The sequence below is a fragment of the Agelaius tricolor genome, unplaced genomic scaffold, assembly GCF_023055355.1.
Source record: "Agelaius tricolor isolate 1412-34295 unplaced genomic scaffold, bAgeTri1.0.p SCAF_3, whole genome shotgun sequence".
NCBI classification, from domain to species: Eukaryota; Metazoa; Chordata; class Aves; order Passeriformes; family Icteridae; genus Agelaius; species Agelaius tricolor.
The window spans coordinates 20068879-20085370 of record NW_027269263.1 but is presented as its reverse complement, the minus strand read 5'-3'; the positions used below and the strand labels follow the sequence as shown (position 1 = coordinate 20085370).

The 16492-nt window shown below is 49.3% G+C and overlaps 1 protein-coding gene across 1 annotated transcript; it reads right to left on the bottom strand.

The window, feature by feature from the left end:
* Positions 1–2656: 2656 nt before the first annotated feature.
* TAB1 (TGF-beta activated kinase 1 (MAP3K7) binding protein 1) lies at positions 2657–11566 on the bottom strand. Its single transcript, XM_071422907.1, has 11 exons — positions 11461–11566; positions 10543–10679; positions 10198–10351; positions 9485–9571; positions 8792–8930; positions 8211–8324; positions 5678–5789; positions 5436–5580; positions 4817–5039; positions 4372–4528; positions 2657–3348 (listed from the first exon to the last, which is right to left on the bottom strand). Exons 1-11 carry the CDS (start codon positions 11491–11493, stop codon positions 3141–3143), a joined length of 1509 nt encoding a protein of 502 aa, XP_071279008.1. The 5' UTR covers positions 11494–11566; the 3' UTR covers positions 2657–3140.
* Positions 11567–16492: the final 4926 nt, after the last annotated feature.

The window sequence follows — 16492 nt, the reverse complement described above, 5'->3', positions numbered from 1 at the left end:
GCTTCAACTGACACCTTGGCTGCTGAAGAAAACCCAAACCCTGTGTGACTTACCCACAGGCCATGTAATGGAGCTGAGCACTAACTGGTGGCCATGACCCTTCCCAGCTATTCTCTGCTATTTAAAGATTTTGTTACAAATGGGTGTGCTGTTCAGCTAATGGAGAGCTTAAAATAAAGAAGTCCCTGGTGATCCTTTAGCCACAGAGATGCTGAGAACCTCAGTTTTAGGTGGCATCCAAAGGCTTGTATGACTGGCCTGAACACCTCCAATGACCCTCAGACAGTGACCACAGCTCAGGGACATGCAAAGCATTCCTGCTACTCCCGTTCTAGGGATAGAACTTCTCATTTTGACCTTTGTCTTGTAGGGGGATAGCTCTTAAAAATAATATTATCTGCCTGCAAGACAAACTTACCCTGCTTATTCAGATCTTAATTTGCTAGCTTCTCTCCAGCAGTCCTGTGAAGCATAGCTGCACTGTTTTTCTCTGTCTAGGTCTTTACATTTCTAGTGGTTTTGAATTTCACTGCAATGCAAAAAGGCCCCTGCTCTTGTTTCTAGAGATCGCTCTGGGTCTGTCCTCTTCCAGCCCCTCCTTCATTTTAAAGGGGCAGGGGAGAGGGGGGTTTTCCACTGTTGTTACAACCTGCATCTTCCCCTGGCTCCCTGGGGACAATATGAAATACTGATATTGGCTCAGGAGCCTCTTGCCCCTGTACACAATGTTCAGTCTGTTTCTTTGACCTGGACTCCTAAGCCATGGCTCACAGAGCATGCACAGAAAACCTGCCTTCCTCATCTTGTTCCCAGAGGCTGTACAGGCACAGCTTAGTGTGATCCACCCTCTCCTACCCACTTTATTTTTTTGTACTTCCTAAACTGGTAATGATGCCTAAGGATCAGTTTGTTTTGCGTGATCTGCTTTATATAAGTGTGTTGGCAATTCTTAAACTTTTATCTGGAGCATCCACTTGCTGGAATATTTCCCATTGGAACAGTTCTCAGTATAAGTTCACAAATACCAGAGATAATGGGATGGGGGAATAAGCAAGAAAAACTTGTTTATACAGCTATTGAGATCTGTGCCAGGTTAGGGAACACAGAATAGGACAAAACCTTTTCAACTCCATTTTAATCCATACTAGGATCACACTGTCCTGTTAAATAGCCACACAACCATCTGGAGGATTGGGCCCCCAGGTCAAATGACATTTTGGAGCAGCCCTGGACAGCAAGGCCAGGCTGGGCTCAGATACCTGAACTCTCTGCTCCTTGCAGGGCAGAGGCAAGGGCAGGGGACAGGGTTGAGGGACTGCCAGCCCCTGTGATGTTCAGCCTTGGGGACAAGGCACCAAACCTCCCGCAACTCTGCTGCCTTTGCCTGCACGCCACTGAACGTCACCTCCCTGGCAGGGCTGGGAGGGTCTCGACAGGAGGTGCCTGTGCTGGCACGTTCAGCACACCCATTCCTCCTGGGAACGACAGGAGGGCAGGGAAACGCAAGCGTCTGCAGGCAGTCGGGCAGCGCAGGGAACCCCGCGGGGCACAGCCGTGCCAGCGGCACCCGGAGGGGCACAGGCAGAGAGCCAGGAACACCCACCCACCCACCCACACACACAAGGGATCCCTGCGGTGCCTTCCCAGGAAACGGGCATTTCCCACCACTCTGATCCCGCCCACATATTTCTCAGTGAGCCCAGGTCTTGCCTCTGGGCACTCAGGGCTACTTAATTTATCCAAAGGGATAAATCCTTCTCTCCTACTTTCGAGGCTGGAATGCCACAAGTGCCTCAGACCTGCACACCACACGTCAGGGCTTGGCTACACACTGGCCTTAATGACAGCAGCCCGTGCTGCATCATCCTAATCCCCTCTCATTCCCCTTCTTCCTAAAGAGACAAGCCTGGATGCAAATAGAAACGCAGGAAGGAACCCCGGCCAGTTCTGCCCCTTGCCCCTTCTCCTCTAATGCCCTCTAGGCCTCTCCTGGCTTTGCCTGGTGCCTCACCGCAATGCCCCAGAGGTACCAGGTGCTGCGGGTCACCCCCCAGGCCTCCGGGTTTGCAGGGAGCGGGGGAGGCTTGAGGGGACGGCTGGAGGCGGGAGGGAAGAGCCTCGCTTGCCGCCTGCCGTCAGAAATCTGAACTGAAGAGGAGGATTGCCGTGATCCCGACGCCCGTGCCCGGGCTCACGGCGGTGTGCAGGCAGCAGGACCCCTCCTGTCGCTGCACAGCTCCCCGCTCTGACACGAGGCTGCCCATCTGCGTCTTCCAGGCACCACGAGAGTTGTGACTTCCAGCTGTGCACCACCAGCTGCCTGTACAGGGAAACTTCATTACAAACTCCACCTGCCCTCTACACCTTTCCACATGGCCTACATTAAGGGAAAAAGCACGCATTTTACCTACAAAAAACAATAACCTGTATTTATGGTTTGACTCTAAGCCATAATTCAGTGCCAAAGCTCAGCAAGTAAGTAAACAAAGAGCTTATGCCTTTAAATCACTTGCAAGGCTTCAGGCCACTTATTCAGCAGAAGCTTTCCTCCTGCAAGGTGCAAACCTCAGTTCAGGAGGAACAGAAGGTTTCACCAGGAGGAGCTGTCACACCCACACATGACATTATAAGGAAGAGAGCAAGCCGCACGGGTGCCAATGACTGTAGCTATAAGTTATTTATTCTGCAAAATAGAGGTATCTTCTATGGAGTTGAACACTGGAATCACAGCATTATGAATTGAGTTGTGGAAACATTATGACAGCACACACACACACACACAGGCACACACGTGTACACCTACACACGCGCACACACACAGCCTTGGCACGGGCCCGGCTCCTGCAGCATCCACAAGGAGCCCTCTCCACACCTTTATTTGCTAAAACCTTAAAACCTGTAGTGAGGGCTGCATTCAAAACCCCTTCTCCTATTCACAGGGCTTCCCAGGGCTGGGCAGGATTGGGAGCAGGGCACAGGCAACACATGTGTAGTGCACAAGATCCCCTGCTCAGTGTGCAGCACATCCTGGACAGGAGTTAGCTGTGGGCAGAACGCAGCCCTCAGTGAACACTCTCACCCTTGCCTCAGTCTCTGCTCACACAGACGAGCACGAGGTGTCTGCAGGAGGCAGACACAAGTTAGGACACAGTCAGTGCTCCCTGCTCGCCATGGTCCATGTTCCAAAGCCGGTAAAACTCTGCGAAATCCACGTAGGGCTCCACACGGCCGTCCTCATCGGGCTGCAGCGAGTGGGTGGGTCGGGAGCGGAACAGACCTCCATCCGAACTCGAGCTGCTGCTCTGCGTGTGAGTGTTGGTCGACTGCAGCGTCACAGTTGGGCTTTGGCTAAGGGGGGAGAAAGAGAGAACATAAACATCTTTATTCTACTCCACCTGATGCACTGGACAAGAAAAGCACCAGAACAAGCACCAGTTTCTCCACAGATCGAGCTGTCCTAGCAGACAGGTAAAAAGTTGCAGTCACTTGCTCTATGAGAGCACTCAAAGTGTTAAGAACTGATTGGAATTGACAAACATCAAAGGAATCTGATTCACATTAAATGGAAGGCCTTAAGTACAACCAGGCATCTGAGGAACAGAGAGGAAGCAGAAAAAAACAGGCATGCACTCTGCTGGCCTCCCCATACCCAGAACAGAACGAGCTTTACGGGAAGAGTCTGGCAGCAAGGAAAGCTATTCTTGCACGACCTGTGCTGCAGCCAAGGCAGCTCCAGTACGTCAGCCTCATTGTTTCTGGAGCTACAGAGCACAATACCACAGCGCTTCTTCACTGAGCAGCATGTACACACCATGCTGTGCCAAGGGCTCAGCCTAAACCACAGCCACTAACTAGTATGACCCTGCAAACTGGATCCAAAGGGGACCCAATTCTAACCTTTATCCATGTTTTTTTTTTTTTTTCCCTGGGCAGTGCCTGTAAGCAAATCAGCTTCAGCAGCGCAGCCTCTCCAGGAGCCTTACAGGTGACCTGCATAATCCCTCTTCCTTGCAGCAATGAAGGGCACCCACACTCCCTCTGTGCACAGCACCCAACACACTTGGCACACAAGGTCCAAAGAGAAGGGCTGCTCACTGCCAGAATGCCCTCCACGAACAGCAGCAGATGCTGCTCCCAAGGCATGTTGCCAGAGCTGGCTTCAGAGCTGTTGCTTCACTCATTCCCACTCCTCGCGCAATCCCTTTCCAGCTAACACGTTATGCTGGCTGTCAGTGCTGTAGTGGGGGGGAGCACACTCCAGATAAGGGACTGACTGACTGACAGGTAACTGACAGCTGTCTCTGCTTTTCAACCACTTTTGGAATGTGAGGTGCAGGGAAAACCCTGGGTAGCGAGAGAGCAGGACTTTACTTAGTGAGGGTGGGAGTGGCTTCGTCCAGAGTTGAGCTGCTGTGAGCACCATTGACCATCTGGCCTTGAGAAGGCATGACAAGAGACAGCGTGACACTTGTCTTGCTTGTGCTTTGGGAGCTGGAATATGGCACAGAGACTGGGTAGACACGGCCTCCTAAGAAGGGAAAAAGCAGAAGTTATAAAATGCAGTTCAGACATGAGCAACTGCAGGTGCAGCACAGCAGCAAAAAACCCCAAGAATTTGTATCCAAGTGCCCTTGATGCTGTACCGTATCCTGTCAAATTGTCACAGATTCCACAACTCAAAAGCCAATAACCTTGTTTAATAAGAAAACTCCTTCTACACCAACTAGCTCCTCTCCCAGTGTGAGGTGAGTGCTGGATCAATCAAGAGATCTTATCTTCCTCACCCCATTTTGTTTCATTCTCTCCCCCAACACACCTTGCGTTGGTGTCAGCGTGGGCTGGCTCATCTCACCCAGGGGGTACCCAAAATTCCTCACAAGCAGCGTCATGTCTTCGTGACGGGGACAGAACTTGGACCTCTCCCCACCACTGGCAAAAGTGTCACAGTGAATGCGCTTAACCCGGTCCACCACTGCTTGTGCCACAGCATCCAGTGACGTCTGCTTGGCAAACTCTGTGGCTATCATGGCTGCAATTTCCTGAGCAGAGAAGGGGGAAAAAAAATCACCAAAGGAAAGATTTCTAGGAGATTTTGGAGGAAACCTTTTCCTGCCATCTGATCTAAGAGTTTTTATGGCAACTCATCTGACTGTGATGCTTACCTGCTGCTAATGTCCCTTTGTGCCTTGAGTCATCCCACTCCCTTTAATGATCTACGCCTAAGGTACAGGCAGCTGCCAAGAAGAATGAGCTTGCCAAAGCAACTCCCATATTATTAGACTGGAATGGGGTGGCACAGGCATTCACCCTCGCCAGCAGTGACAGCACAGATGAGGAGGACAGCCTGTATGAGAGCAGCTGACACCACTGGTGTGGTGTGACTCACGGGAGTGAGTCAATATCCACGGGAATGCTTCCCTTGTGAGCAGGCTCACCTGGTTGGCCTGCCCAGGCCCATGAGCTGCCTCCAGTGCTTTGTAGAGCCCTTCGGACATGAGCACCAAGAAGCCCGTCACCCCATCCAGTGAGTGCCCTCCGTGGATTTCAGGCTCTGCTATGATTGGCTTAGATTTAGCAGCACTGGAAGGAGACAGTAATTTGGCATTTAATGGTGACATTAATGGAGCGATCATGAAGAAAAGGAGGGCTTGAAACCCCACAGTTGAGTTTTTCTGACCTGAGCAGTTCAATATCGGTATAGCCGTACTTGACTTTGTAATCGCCAATGCGCCGAGTGCTTTCCTGCCCACGAATAGTTCCCACTTGTTTTATTTTCCCTGCATCCAAGCCTGTCAGATTGAAAACCAAAAATGCTTCATTAACTTTGTGAAACTTACAGAACTTCCTCTGAGAAAAGAAATATCCACAGTTACACAGAACTGTAAGACAAAACGAGACACTGAAGAATCATCAGGAGCTAAATGGAGAAAAGAAGTAACTCTGTTTGAAGGGACACCTTCTCCTTAGTTCCAAGCTGGGAAGAAGAGAGAAGGAGGGAGACACACAAGCAAAACAGGCATAATCTGAATGCAACAGCTGGCCCTGAGACAAAGTCCACATCCTGGTCCAAAGGCACCAGCAGCAGCTGGCCTGGCTGCATGGGCATTTGCTGAAAAGGCAGGGGAACACCTGCACCTTCCAGCTCTGAACTGTGTGATGGGAGGAGAAGGCAGGAACAAGGACAACATACGTGAAGGATCCTGCTTTTTCTTCCAGCTGTAACTGACCCCTGCTCCTAAGCTCCACATGGCAACTTCACTAACACATGAGGAGACTGCAGAGAGAGGCTGTGGAGTCTCCCTCACTGGAGATATTGAAGAACCTGTACAACGTGCTAAGGGATGACCCTCCTTGAGCAGGAGCTTGGACCAGATGATCCACTGTGGTCCCTTCCAACCTTACCCATGCTGTGATTCCCAGAAAAGGAGAGCTGTCTACAAGAGGCACTGAATTTGCTCAAGTGCTCAAACTGATGTGGCTACTCCTAAAATAACAATGATCAAGCAAGTATTTATTTAAATAAACTTATGGTAATACAGGGCCTAGGAAGTAATACCACCTTGAAAAAAGTTCTAACAGGGACCATCTGAGTGCTGCTGCTGTTTGAGGCAGGACTTGGAGCAGATGATCCACTTACCTGGTCTGTTCTAGCAACCCCCCTTTCCTCATACCTAGAGCTATCAGCCAGCAAACACTGAGATTTAATCTAGGGATGACTGTCCTGAGTACAAGGTGAAGGCAGGGGTCCAGCTGAAACTCCCCCTTTGAGTCAAACCAAGCCTTGCTGCACAGATGGCTCCACACCTACCCCAGCAGTAAGACACAAGTCCTCCATCTGCTGCAGACCACAGCTGACTCATCAACATGGCCTGGCTCATTTGCCAGCTCCTGGCAGGGAGGTACATGCCACTGACAGACACAAACACAGGCAGGCTCACAGGACGCCAAGAGAAGTCATGTCTAAATCACAGCAACTCTCCCAGGGTACTGAACAAGCTGTGATGTGCCAGCTGAAGAATCACAACATCACAAGACCTCTCCCACCCCTCCCCCAAGACAGGGGTGGCACAGGCACCATCATGACAAATGCTATCCCCACTACCTCTTATCACTGTGCTTCAACCTAGCCCAAAAACAATCTCCCTTGGGCCTCTAAACAGCCTGTGCACACTGTCTTGTTCCACAGGATCTTCCTTCTGCTGGGACTGTAGGCAGGAGCACCAGTGATGCACCATGTTAAGGTTGGTACATCTAACAGATCCCTGTTCTCCTATGGACTGCAGATAAATTCTGCATTTTTGGTACTAAAAACACTCAAAAAGTCTCTTTCCCTGGATTCTTGTATTCAGTGTTCCATTTCACAGCACATATCCCTAGTGCAGGAGTAGAATGGGGATGAAAGAGAAATAGAATAAAAGACCTAGTAGCAGAAATTACCACATCAGGAGCCTCACCTGATAAGAACATATCTGCCAGGTGAATCTAATGAAGAATGCCACCTTAGATCTACCTAAATAAAAGTAGAGGACTCAAGTATCTCAGTAAGAAGAATTTGGTACTAGCAATCACACAAGTGGTCTGGGTTAGCTCTAGACCAAGAAAGCAAACATGTCAAACACTGTAAAGGAAAAGAGAAATTGCCTAAAGCAAAATGTCAGCATTAAGAGTTCCGTAGTTATTGATGTGAGAGAAGTAAATGCCAGTGCTTGGCCTGGCTCTGTCTGAAGTGAAGCTGCTTTTTTTCAGCAGCAGCTTGTACAAAGGCAAATTGAAATGTACCATCCTGAGGGTGAGGCATAACACAGAACTTAAAGCAGCATAAACTACAGTTTGCCTCCACAGGAGCCGTCATACATTGTCTGCTTCACTCCTACCCTCTGGCTCTGTGCTTCCTCTCCTGCCTTCCTATCGACTGCAGCAACAGCTGGACGGCAAATCAATGCCACTCTGGCAGCTGGACACAAAACTAACGCTCAAAACTTGAAACAAAAGCGTAGTTTTCTGCTGGGTCAGTGAGATGAGCTTGCTCACCCTGTGGCCCCAGAATGGCTAGAAAGGCACAAAAAGAAGGCACTGAACTTGTCACCTGAAAACATAGTAAGCTTCTTTTGGTGGTTATTTATTGTTCCTGTGGCTTGAGTCATTCTTGGTGCCCCAGATAAACAGCCATGCGATGTTCTCAGCTAAGAACATGAAACCCAAACACTCACCCAGCTGAGAGAAGCGAAAGAGTTCATCTTCATTCTCCGTCGTGTGGTCCACGTTGAGCTGAGTCACCTGCAGCCCATCCACCGTGGACTTGCACAGCAGTGCCCGATTGGTACCTGCAGTGGGAGCAGCGAGATGAGGCACCAGATAGCTCTGCTGTTAACAGGGACAACATATCCAAAGGGAAAAGGAGCAGAGACGGGAATAAAGACAGAAAAGAAGAGAAAGGCTCATGTACTGTCTCATCATGATCTCCAAAAAGCAGCCTTGCTAGCAGCATAGTAAAGGGCCTGCTAGGCAGCTCTCCATCCAGACCTGAGCTGCTACCTCCCAAGAAGGTTCTCTATTTCACAGTGAACCTGCACTCCTCCTCCCAACCCACTTTCCCTCTGTTCTTTGGCCACACGCACCAACATCTGCAGGGATGAAGAGTCAGGCTGATTTCAAGTGCTTGTGCAAGCAGCAAGCATACTGCTGCTTGGCCACACACCAAGGAAACTGCCCCCCACATTCAAATGTCTCCCTAGAGCCCCTGCCATCCTCAGGAATGCTGAGACTGAGCCACTGACAAAAACCAACTCACCCACATTGGCGATGTAGAGTTTGTTGTTGAGAACGACAGCCACAATAGCCATGGCTCCTCCAGAGATCTCCTGCTCTACAACCTTCAATCTCTCCACAATCTTCTGGTACTGAGGAGGGAGCTGGTGGTGAGGGACACCCTGGAAGCCAAAATGAGGGGGAAGCTTAAATACACAATCCACAACACAGAAATCACAGCTGGAATAAAAATTCTGCAGGGAGGGGATTCATCTTGACATGCCTTGGCCTTGTGTGATGCCTGTACAAGACATAAAATTTTCTGTTCAATCCTATTGAATGACACAGCTTTGATATAATTCTGGAGAGGACAGTCCAGTGCACTTGAAGCCCATACTTGTCCAGATGCCATGCAGATGTGAGGCCTTTCCTCTCATCTGCATGGCTTTGTCCTGGAAGAGCCACATGTAGAGGCTGAACTCCTCTCTGTGATACACCCAGCTCCTTACTCAGATGACCAATGTCAGGTCTAAGCAGTGCCAGTACAAACAGTGGGAACTCTGGGAAATGGACCAAGGCACTTGCTGTTCTTCATGCAAGCTTCCAGAAGAGAACCATGGAGAAGTAACTTTCACTTACAGCCTCCCTTGGATCAAACTGACTAATGTGCCCGAACCTCACCCAGCAAGCTGGAAGGTGGGACCTCCAGCAAGCTCTGCTCTTAAGGTCACATTACCTCTGGTAGCTGAGACTGAAGGCTGGCCTTCTCTGCTAAGGCATCATCAATGGACTCCAGGAAACTTCTTTCCACCACATCAAAAGCCTAAAAAAGGCCATAAAGAGAAACAAAGCACTTATTTGATGCCTACAGACTTTGGGGTACTCATCCTCACCTCTCTAATAAGACCAGCTCATAAGAGTGGATGATCACTGTACATACAGACTTTCAAGGACCACTACAGCACATTGAAACAATTGTTTCAGCACAACCAGTTAACAGCTTGTAAAAACAATCTGCAACAACTCAAAACAGAAGACAACACCATAAAAATTACATTCACAGCAATGTCAGAGACCTATCTGATCTTGTCTGTTGATCCTGTCATTCAAGAAAGCACACTCACAAATCCATCTCCCCACACGTTAACTTCTCTCCTTCACTCACTGTCATCTCCTTCACAGGCTGACTTGTTCCTACACGTCCAGGGAAGGCTGGCTGCCGCTTCCTGGAGAGCTCTCAGCACTGTGCTGACGGAGCCAGGGGACAGATGGGATGAGGCAGGAGTGAAACAAAGCACTACAGATGCTCAGGATGAGTGCAACTGCAACCACCAGATGTTTCCAACCCCCACAGAAACCAGATGCTGTTCCCCTGATGGCAAAGAGGAGGTGGGTAATGCAAGAAGCATTACAGTACTGAGGAGCAGCTCCCACTCAAAGCTTCTTTACCTGCAGCAGAACTCGACGCACGTCAGCATCGCTGTGATCTGCGTGGAGCTGGCCCAGCAGCAGTTCTGCAGAGAGCCTCTGACCCACAAAGTTGGTGACTCGGTTGCCATCATAGCCATTGAAGACACCATAGAGGTAGCAGTTGTTCTCACTCCTGCCAAGAGGGCAGAAGCAAAGAGGTCACAGATCTCTGTAAGACATAGATATAAGTAGCAAGTTCCCATAGACACCTTTTGCATGCTCAGGCCCCACCCTCTTCTTCCACATCCTGTGTGACAAACTAAATACCTCTTCCACGTGCACTTGTGCCAGCAGGAGTCAGTGTCCCAGGTGCAACCCACTTACCTGAATTTTAACCAGTTATCTTCCAAGGGGTGACCCTCTGTCCCTTTGCCATCTGCACTGTAGGAACGGTTTGGAGCTGAGCCCACCCCAGAGAGATGGCAGGATGGTAAGTCATCTGTCCAACTGGGCTGCTGTTCCTGGCAAGAAGAGGAAAGAGACCATGTAAACCCCAAGCAAGCTGAAGTGAAGATCGTGGTGCAGTACAGGTCACCACTCCACCCCTACCCTCTTCTCAACCCTTCTCCCTTTGCTAACTAATAGCACAGCCAATAACTCCACATTTCTTTCTGCAGAACAACATCACTTACCACGTCCCTTCCCTCTGAAGCTGAGCTCTGGCTGTACCCTGGCTCTTGTTAACAAGAAGCCAGATGCGAAATTTGCACACAAGTTTTGCACTCCATACAGCACAGCACAGCACTAGCTTAGCTATTCCTATGGTGAATCAGATCCTCATGCACCCCTGCCACGGGAGTGCAGGGAAAGCTCTGGATTCTCCCAGGACTACTCAACCAGGACAAGGCACTGGGGCCTGATGCTGCAGCCAGCAATGAGAGAGACATCCCTGGGGCCGCCATCTCCAGCCAGGCCTGCAGGCGCCAGCTGCCCCCTCACACAGCGGGCACCCCGAAGCCCGCAGCACCGGCACGGCCCCCCAGCCACCTGTGGCCCACCGCGCGCTGCAGAGCGGCCGGTCCGGCAGCGTGCGGGCCGCTGACCACGGCGGGACCCCCGCCGTCCGGGCCCCTGCCCTGAGGCGGCACAGGGGGCGGGAGAGCAGCAACCCACCGCCCGCGGCGGGGGAACCTCCCCCTTCCCACACGGCAGCGCGGAGGGCGGGTGAGGAGGAGGCCCGGGGACTCCCTCGCACCCACCTGGGGGGTGCGTGTGCTCGGAGGGGGGGAAGATGCCACTCACACTCTGCAGCAGACTCCTCCTCTGCGCCGCCATCTTGCAGCGGGAGCGGCCGCCTCCCTCCCTCACGCCCGCCCTCCGCCGCCACAGCTCGGCCCGCTCAGGCCCCGCCCCCGCGCCAGGCGGCGCCGGGCAGGGCCCGGGCCAAAGCCACGGAACCGGAACGCCTGGAAGTGCGCCTGGCCTTACACCTTCCTTCTGCGGAGTGCAGGTGTCTCCGTTTCCTACCTGTGGCCTTCAGGTGTGAGAGAAAGAAGCGCCTGTTGACCGCCACTGCCAGCGTGTGTGTGTGTGGAGGAGGAGGAGGAAAGAGGAGCAGGGTTGTGAGGATCATATAATCATGGGATCATCAGGGTTGGAAGGGACGTGTGAGATCGTCCAGTCCACTTGTCCGCCCAGCATTGCCACTGTAAGTCCTAAGACACATCACGCAGCGCCAGATGTAGATGCTGCTTGAACACCCCCAGGGATGGGAACACCCCCATCACCTCTGCGGGCAGCTTATTTCAATGCCCGACCACCATAACAGTGGGGGAAAAAATCTCCTGTCTCAGCTTAAGGCCATTTCCTCTAGTTCTCTCAATGCAGGCACAGTAGAAGAGACCAGCCCCGACCTCACTATAACCTCTTTTCATATGTTGTAGAGAGCAATGAGGTCTCTTTTTAGCCTCCTTAGACTAAAAAAACCCAGCTCCCTTAGCTGTTCCACATAGGATGTGTTTTCACTGGACCTGCTCCAGCATCTCAATGTGCTTTTTAAAGTGAGGGGCCTAAAACAGAACACAGTCCTTGAGTGCCGTTGGTACTGTGAATCCTGGATCCTGTGAAATGGGGTCACCCTGAGTGCCAGAGAGCCCTGAGGTAGCCTGGTGTTGAAGTAGTTTTCTTAGTAGTGCATCATGTTCCAAGCAACCTCGAGGGAAGACTCAGCCCAGGTACCAGCTCTCAGCTGCACCCTGCTCCATAGGCACCACATGCATGGCATCCATGTATCTCAACTTGCAGTCTGTGTCCTGCCCTGTCCCTCTCTCTTTTGCAGGCCATAACAAGGATGCAGTTGGACCACGTCATCAGAGAAGCAGTAGGAAGGTGTCTAGGACAAATGACAAGTGGTTCTTAATCCTCACCGCTGTTTGGAGCAGTTCTTGCTAGTCTCAAGTCAGGGACAACAGTAAAATCACTTGCGTGCCTGCTTGAGCAATGCAGACAAAATCAGAGAGCACTGATTTTGCTCTTATTTAAGATCCTTTATTGGCAGACATAGGCTGTTTCCATTGAATCAGCTCAGCTGGGGAGGAGGGAAGACACAAGATTCAATCTCACTGCTTTCTCAATATTATAAGTCAGCAGAAGAGCCCTCCAGGAGCGTGAATGGCATATCTTAATGTGTGTGATGGCCAGCAGTCAGGCTGTGGCAGCAAGGCTTCAGGAAGAGCCCTGTGTGTTTCCCTGTGTGTATTGTGGCTGCAGGGGCTCCAACATGAGAGACATGCAGTTTCAGTCATGGGCAGCAGCACAGTTGTGGTGAGGGTGGGCGTGTTAAATAGTCTTGACTTCCAGCAGTGGCTTGATACACTCATAATGACATCTTTGTGGCAGATGTATTCGATTCAGATGCACTTCAGAAATAATTGCCAGTTAATTAACCTCATTCTATGGAATGATAGCTTTTGCTGCAGGGTTTTTCTGCCAGAGGATTCCAGCTTCCTTTCCTGTAAATCCTCTGTCTATTGTTTTGTTACATTTCTTTCTTCAAAATGTACCAAAATTAGAGATCTTTCCCCTTCATGCAAGGCTTACAAACATTCAACTAGAATTAGGTAGACAATTACAAACATTCAACTAGAATTAGATAGGCAGAAATACTTTTTAAAAAGTATTTATTTTTATATTACACAAAGATAGAAGAAAATGCTAGATTTAGAACCTGGGTCTACAAACAAGTTTCCTCAGGTTTAGGCTTCTGTATGAGCTTGGTCTCAGTGATGTCATTCAGAGTATTCCTGTGGGTAAAGCTGTGAATAGGTACAAATAAATTATAGGAATAGGTCTGAAGTCTGCATTAGAAGTAGGATGGACAGGTTTAGTACTGACAAAGATTTGTTTTCTTGCCAATATCAAAAGAATTCCCAGTCCTGCAGAAAAACGCATAGCACAGCATTGTCCGTGTCATTAAAAAGCTACAGGCAAGTGCCTTTGCTTTAAAACAGGGTGACACTTTTTCAGCATTGCAGCAGCAGCTTATGGTTATTTAATGCCACTGAAGGTTGCAGTCATGCACCTTGATGAGCACAGTCAGACTCCATCCTTGCTCAGAGCGACACTGAAATCAGCAAGGCTTTGGGTGTGTCTAGAGACTGTCAGCACGTATTGCATTGCAGGGCTGGGAATTTAGGAGTCATTTCTGTCTTCTTCTATCCATAAGTGAGTCCTTTTGAAACTAACAAGAGCAGAGTCTGTGTGAGAGTGTGATAAGGCAGAATGTGAAGTCAATGAGAGAGCAAAACAACTTTCCTAAAGATACAAGATAGAAAATCTGCCACTTTCCTTGTTTGTACAATGGCTTGTCACCTCTTGCAGTTCAAAATGTGCCCTATTCCTAATTTAAATATCTGGCTTCAGCTCGTAGTCATTAATCTTTGTCATTTGGGTTTATCTTTTTTCTGCCAGTTTGTGCTGGAATGCAGACCTGGTGCAAAGCATTTTTTTCTTGGTGAAAATACTTGTGCCAGATTCTGCCTGGATACTCCTGTGGTTCTGTCATTGAGCTTCTGCCCTAACCTTGAGTCAGTCAATTAACTACTTGACCTGGAAAAAAGTGGATAGTAGGATTTAGCAAATGAGGCCATTTGCAGCATTAAATGCATGTTTGTCCAGCATTTCACAGTCCTCCAAAGGAAAGTGCTACAGAAGCTGGTGAGCTGCTCCATTAATGTCTGTTCATTGAAAGCTTTATGCAGCACTTAGAAGATGAAATAGTGCACCGAGTTTCTGTTGGCTGTATTGATCAAACTTATTTTAACCTCTGTTTATGCTTCTTACTTTCTGCAAATCCTCTCAGAAATTGCTGTGCTGTATTCCCATGCAGCCAAGAGCTCCTCAGGAATGCAGGATGTTGGTCACTGAGCCTCACCATCCATGCACAAATAAATGAATTATATGATTCAGTGGTTACCAGATATACAGCTCCCCCTCTCATGTTGAATTCCCACATTTCTCATTCCTCCCTCTCTCTCTCTTTTTGTAATTACTCTCCCATTTTCTCTGTCCCCAGTGCTAGGGATTATACACACAGTATTCCTGGTTCCAAGCTATACTGCTGCCTTCTTGGTTTTATGGAAGCTTTCTCTGCAGGAAAGGAAGAAACACGGTCACTACTCTGCTGGATGAAAGATGAATAGCATGACTGAGGAATGTGCCACGGGGAGCAGGGAGCTGGGGGCAGCCCCTGCACAATGCTCTTGTAGGTGCTCAGGAACTGGGAAGCATTTACCAGATTGCTGGCAGAAGCCATCACATCGTTTCTCTCTACTGATGATGTGTGAGATATTTGTAGGGAGATTTTTTTTCTGTTTTGATGCTAACAGAGGCTGGGGCTGGAAAGGAAAGCCATGATTTTTGGCAAAGCTTGCAGGAGGTGACATGGAAAGAAGGAAGGGTCTCTCTGACAGAGCCAGCTTGCCATACTCGCTGTGCTCGCTTCTGCTCAGACAGACAGGGATGGTGGGGGGTGGCGTTGTGAGGCCTCACAGCTCCACCCCGAGGTCACCTCATCTGCCTTCACCAGCTTCAGCCTGATGCTTCCCACAATGCTCCTCATTTCTTCTCAGGCCACTGTTTCCAGGCATGCTGGAAGGGCAGAGAAATAAGATGGGGCAATAAAAAGAACAAGTGTTAAGGAAGGAAAGTTGGAAACAACAGATTCCTTCCCCCAGCACCCTCTATGAGAGTTGGAGAGCCAATGTGGAGAGCTACTGCCAGAGAAGGGGGGAATGATGAGAGTGTGCTGATCCCCCCAAGAGAGAGTCAAACACCTCTGCAAAACAGAGTTTGTACTGGTTTAGGGCAGATGGATTTATGAGGGAGGGAAATGGGTTGTTTCATATAATTTTATTGATCTCCTTGATACACTAACCAGAGTTTTATCTCCCTGAGTCCTGGGATTATATGAACTTGAAAAAAAAAAAAAGAAAACAACTTTATAACAGAATTGTTTCTAGATGTCATGGCTGCAGGGAGAAGCTTCAAAACATGACTCATAAGCATGTGAAATACCAGAGAGCAAAACTAAAGAGATTTCAAGTGATTAGAAAACACAAACAAACTAGTAATGTTGGAGTCCTACTCATCTGAAATGCTTGCTTTTGGCAACATCTTGTCTCACCAGTTCTTAACACCGCCTGCTGCCAACACAGATATTTGCCTTTCTGTGGGCTTGGTATCTCCACAAAATATCCACCCCAAAAGCTGTGACCGTAGGAAGGGTCTTTGTCCAAACAAAGATTAATCATGAAACAGATGGGTCGGTCCACCAACACTTTTGCACATAATCTGATGTGCAGCTGCAGCGTGTGCTCAGTAGTGGTTCAAAGAGAGGAGACAGTTTGGAGGACTGGCTGGAGCCTGTTTACCATCATGTGCCTCTGTTTACTGTCCTCAAACCTACAAAGGTTGGGAGATGTGATACTCAGGTACTCGGGTGACAGACTCATTAAAAGGGGACGAGAGGGAAGCTTTAGCTAAGCATCAGCACAGGATGGGATTTTGAATTTCATTTTTATTGCAAAGCCTGTTGGAACAAGATCTTTTTAGTGATGGGCTGCCAATCACTGACACTCACTGTGGACAATGGTCCTGAGAGCTCATTTCCCAGGATTTGATTATGTTTTGAACACCTGCAGTACACCAGACACCTGAGCAATGGTAACACATAGATGACTAAAGATAAAGACACATCAAAGGACTAAACACTTCTGCTTTCCTGGGTGTGGAAATACAGGTGTTTCTTTCCATATGGATTTGTATCCTATATTCC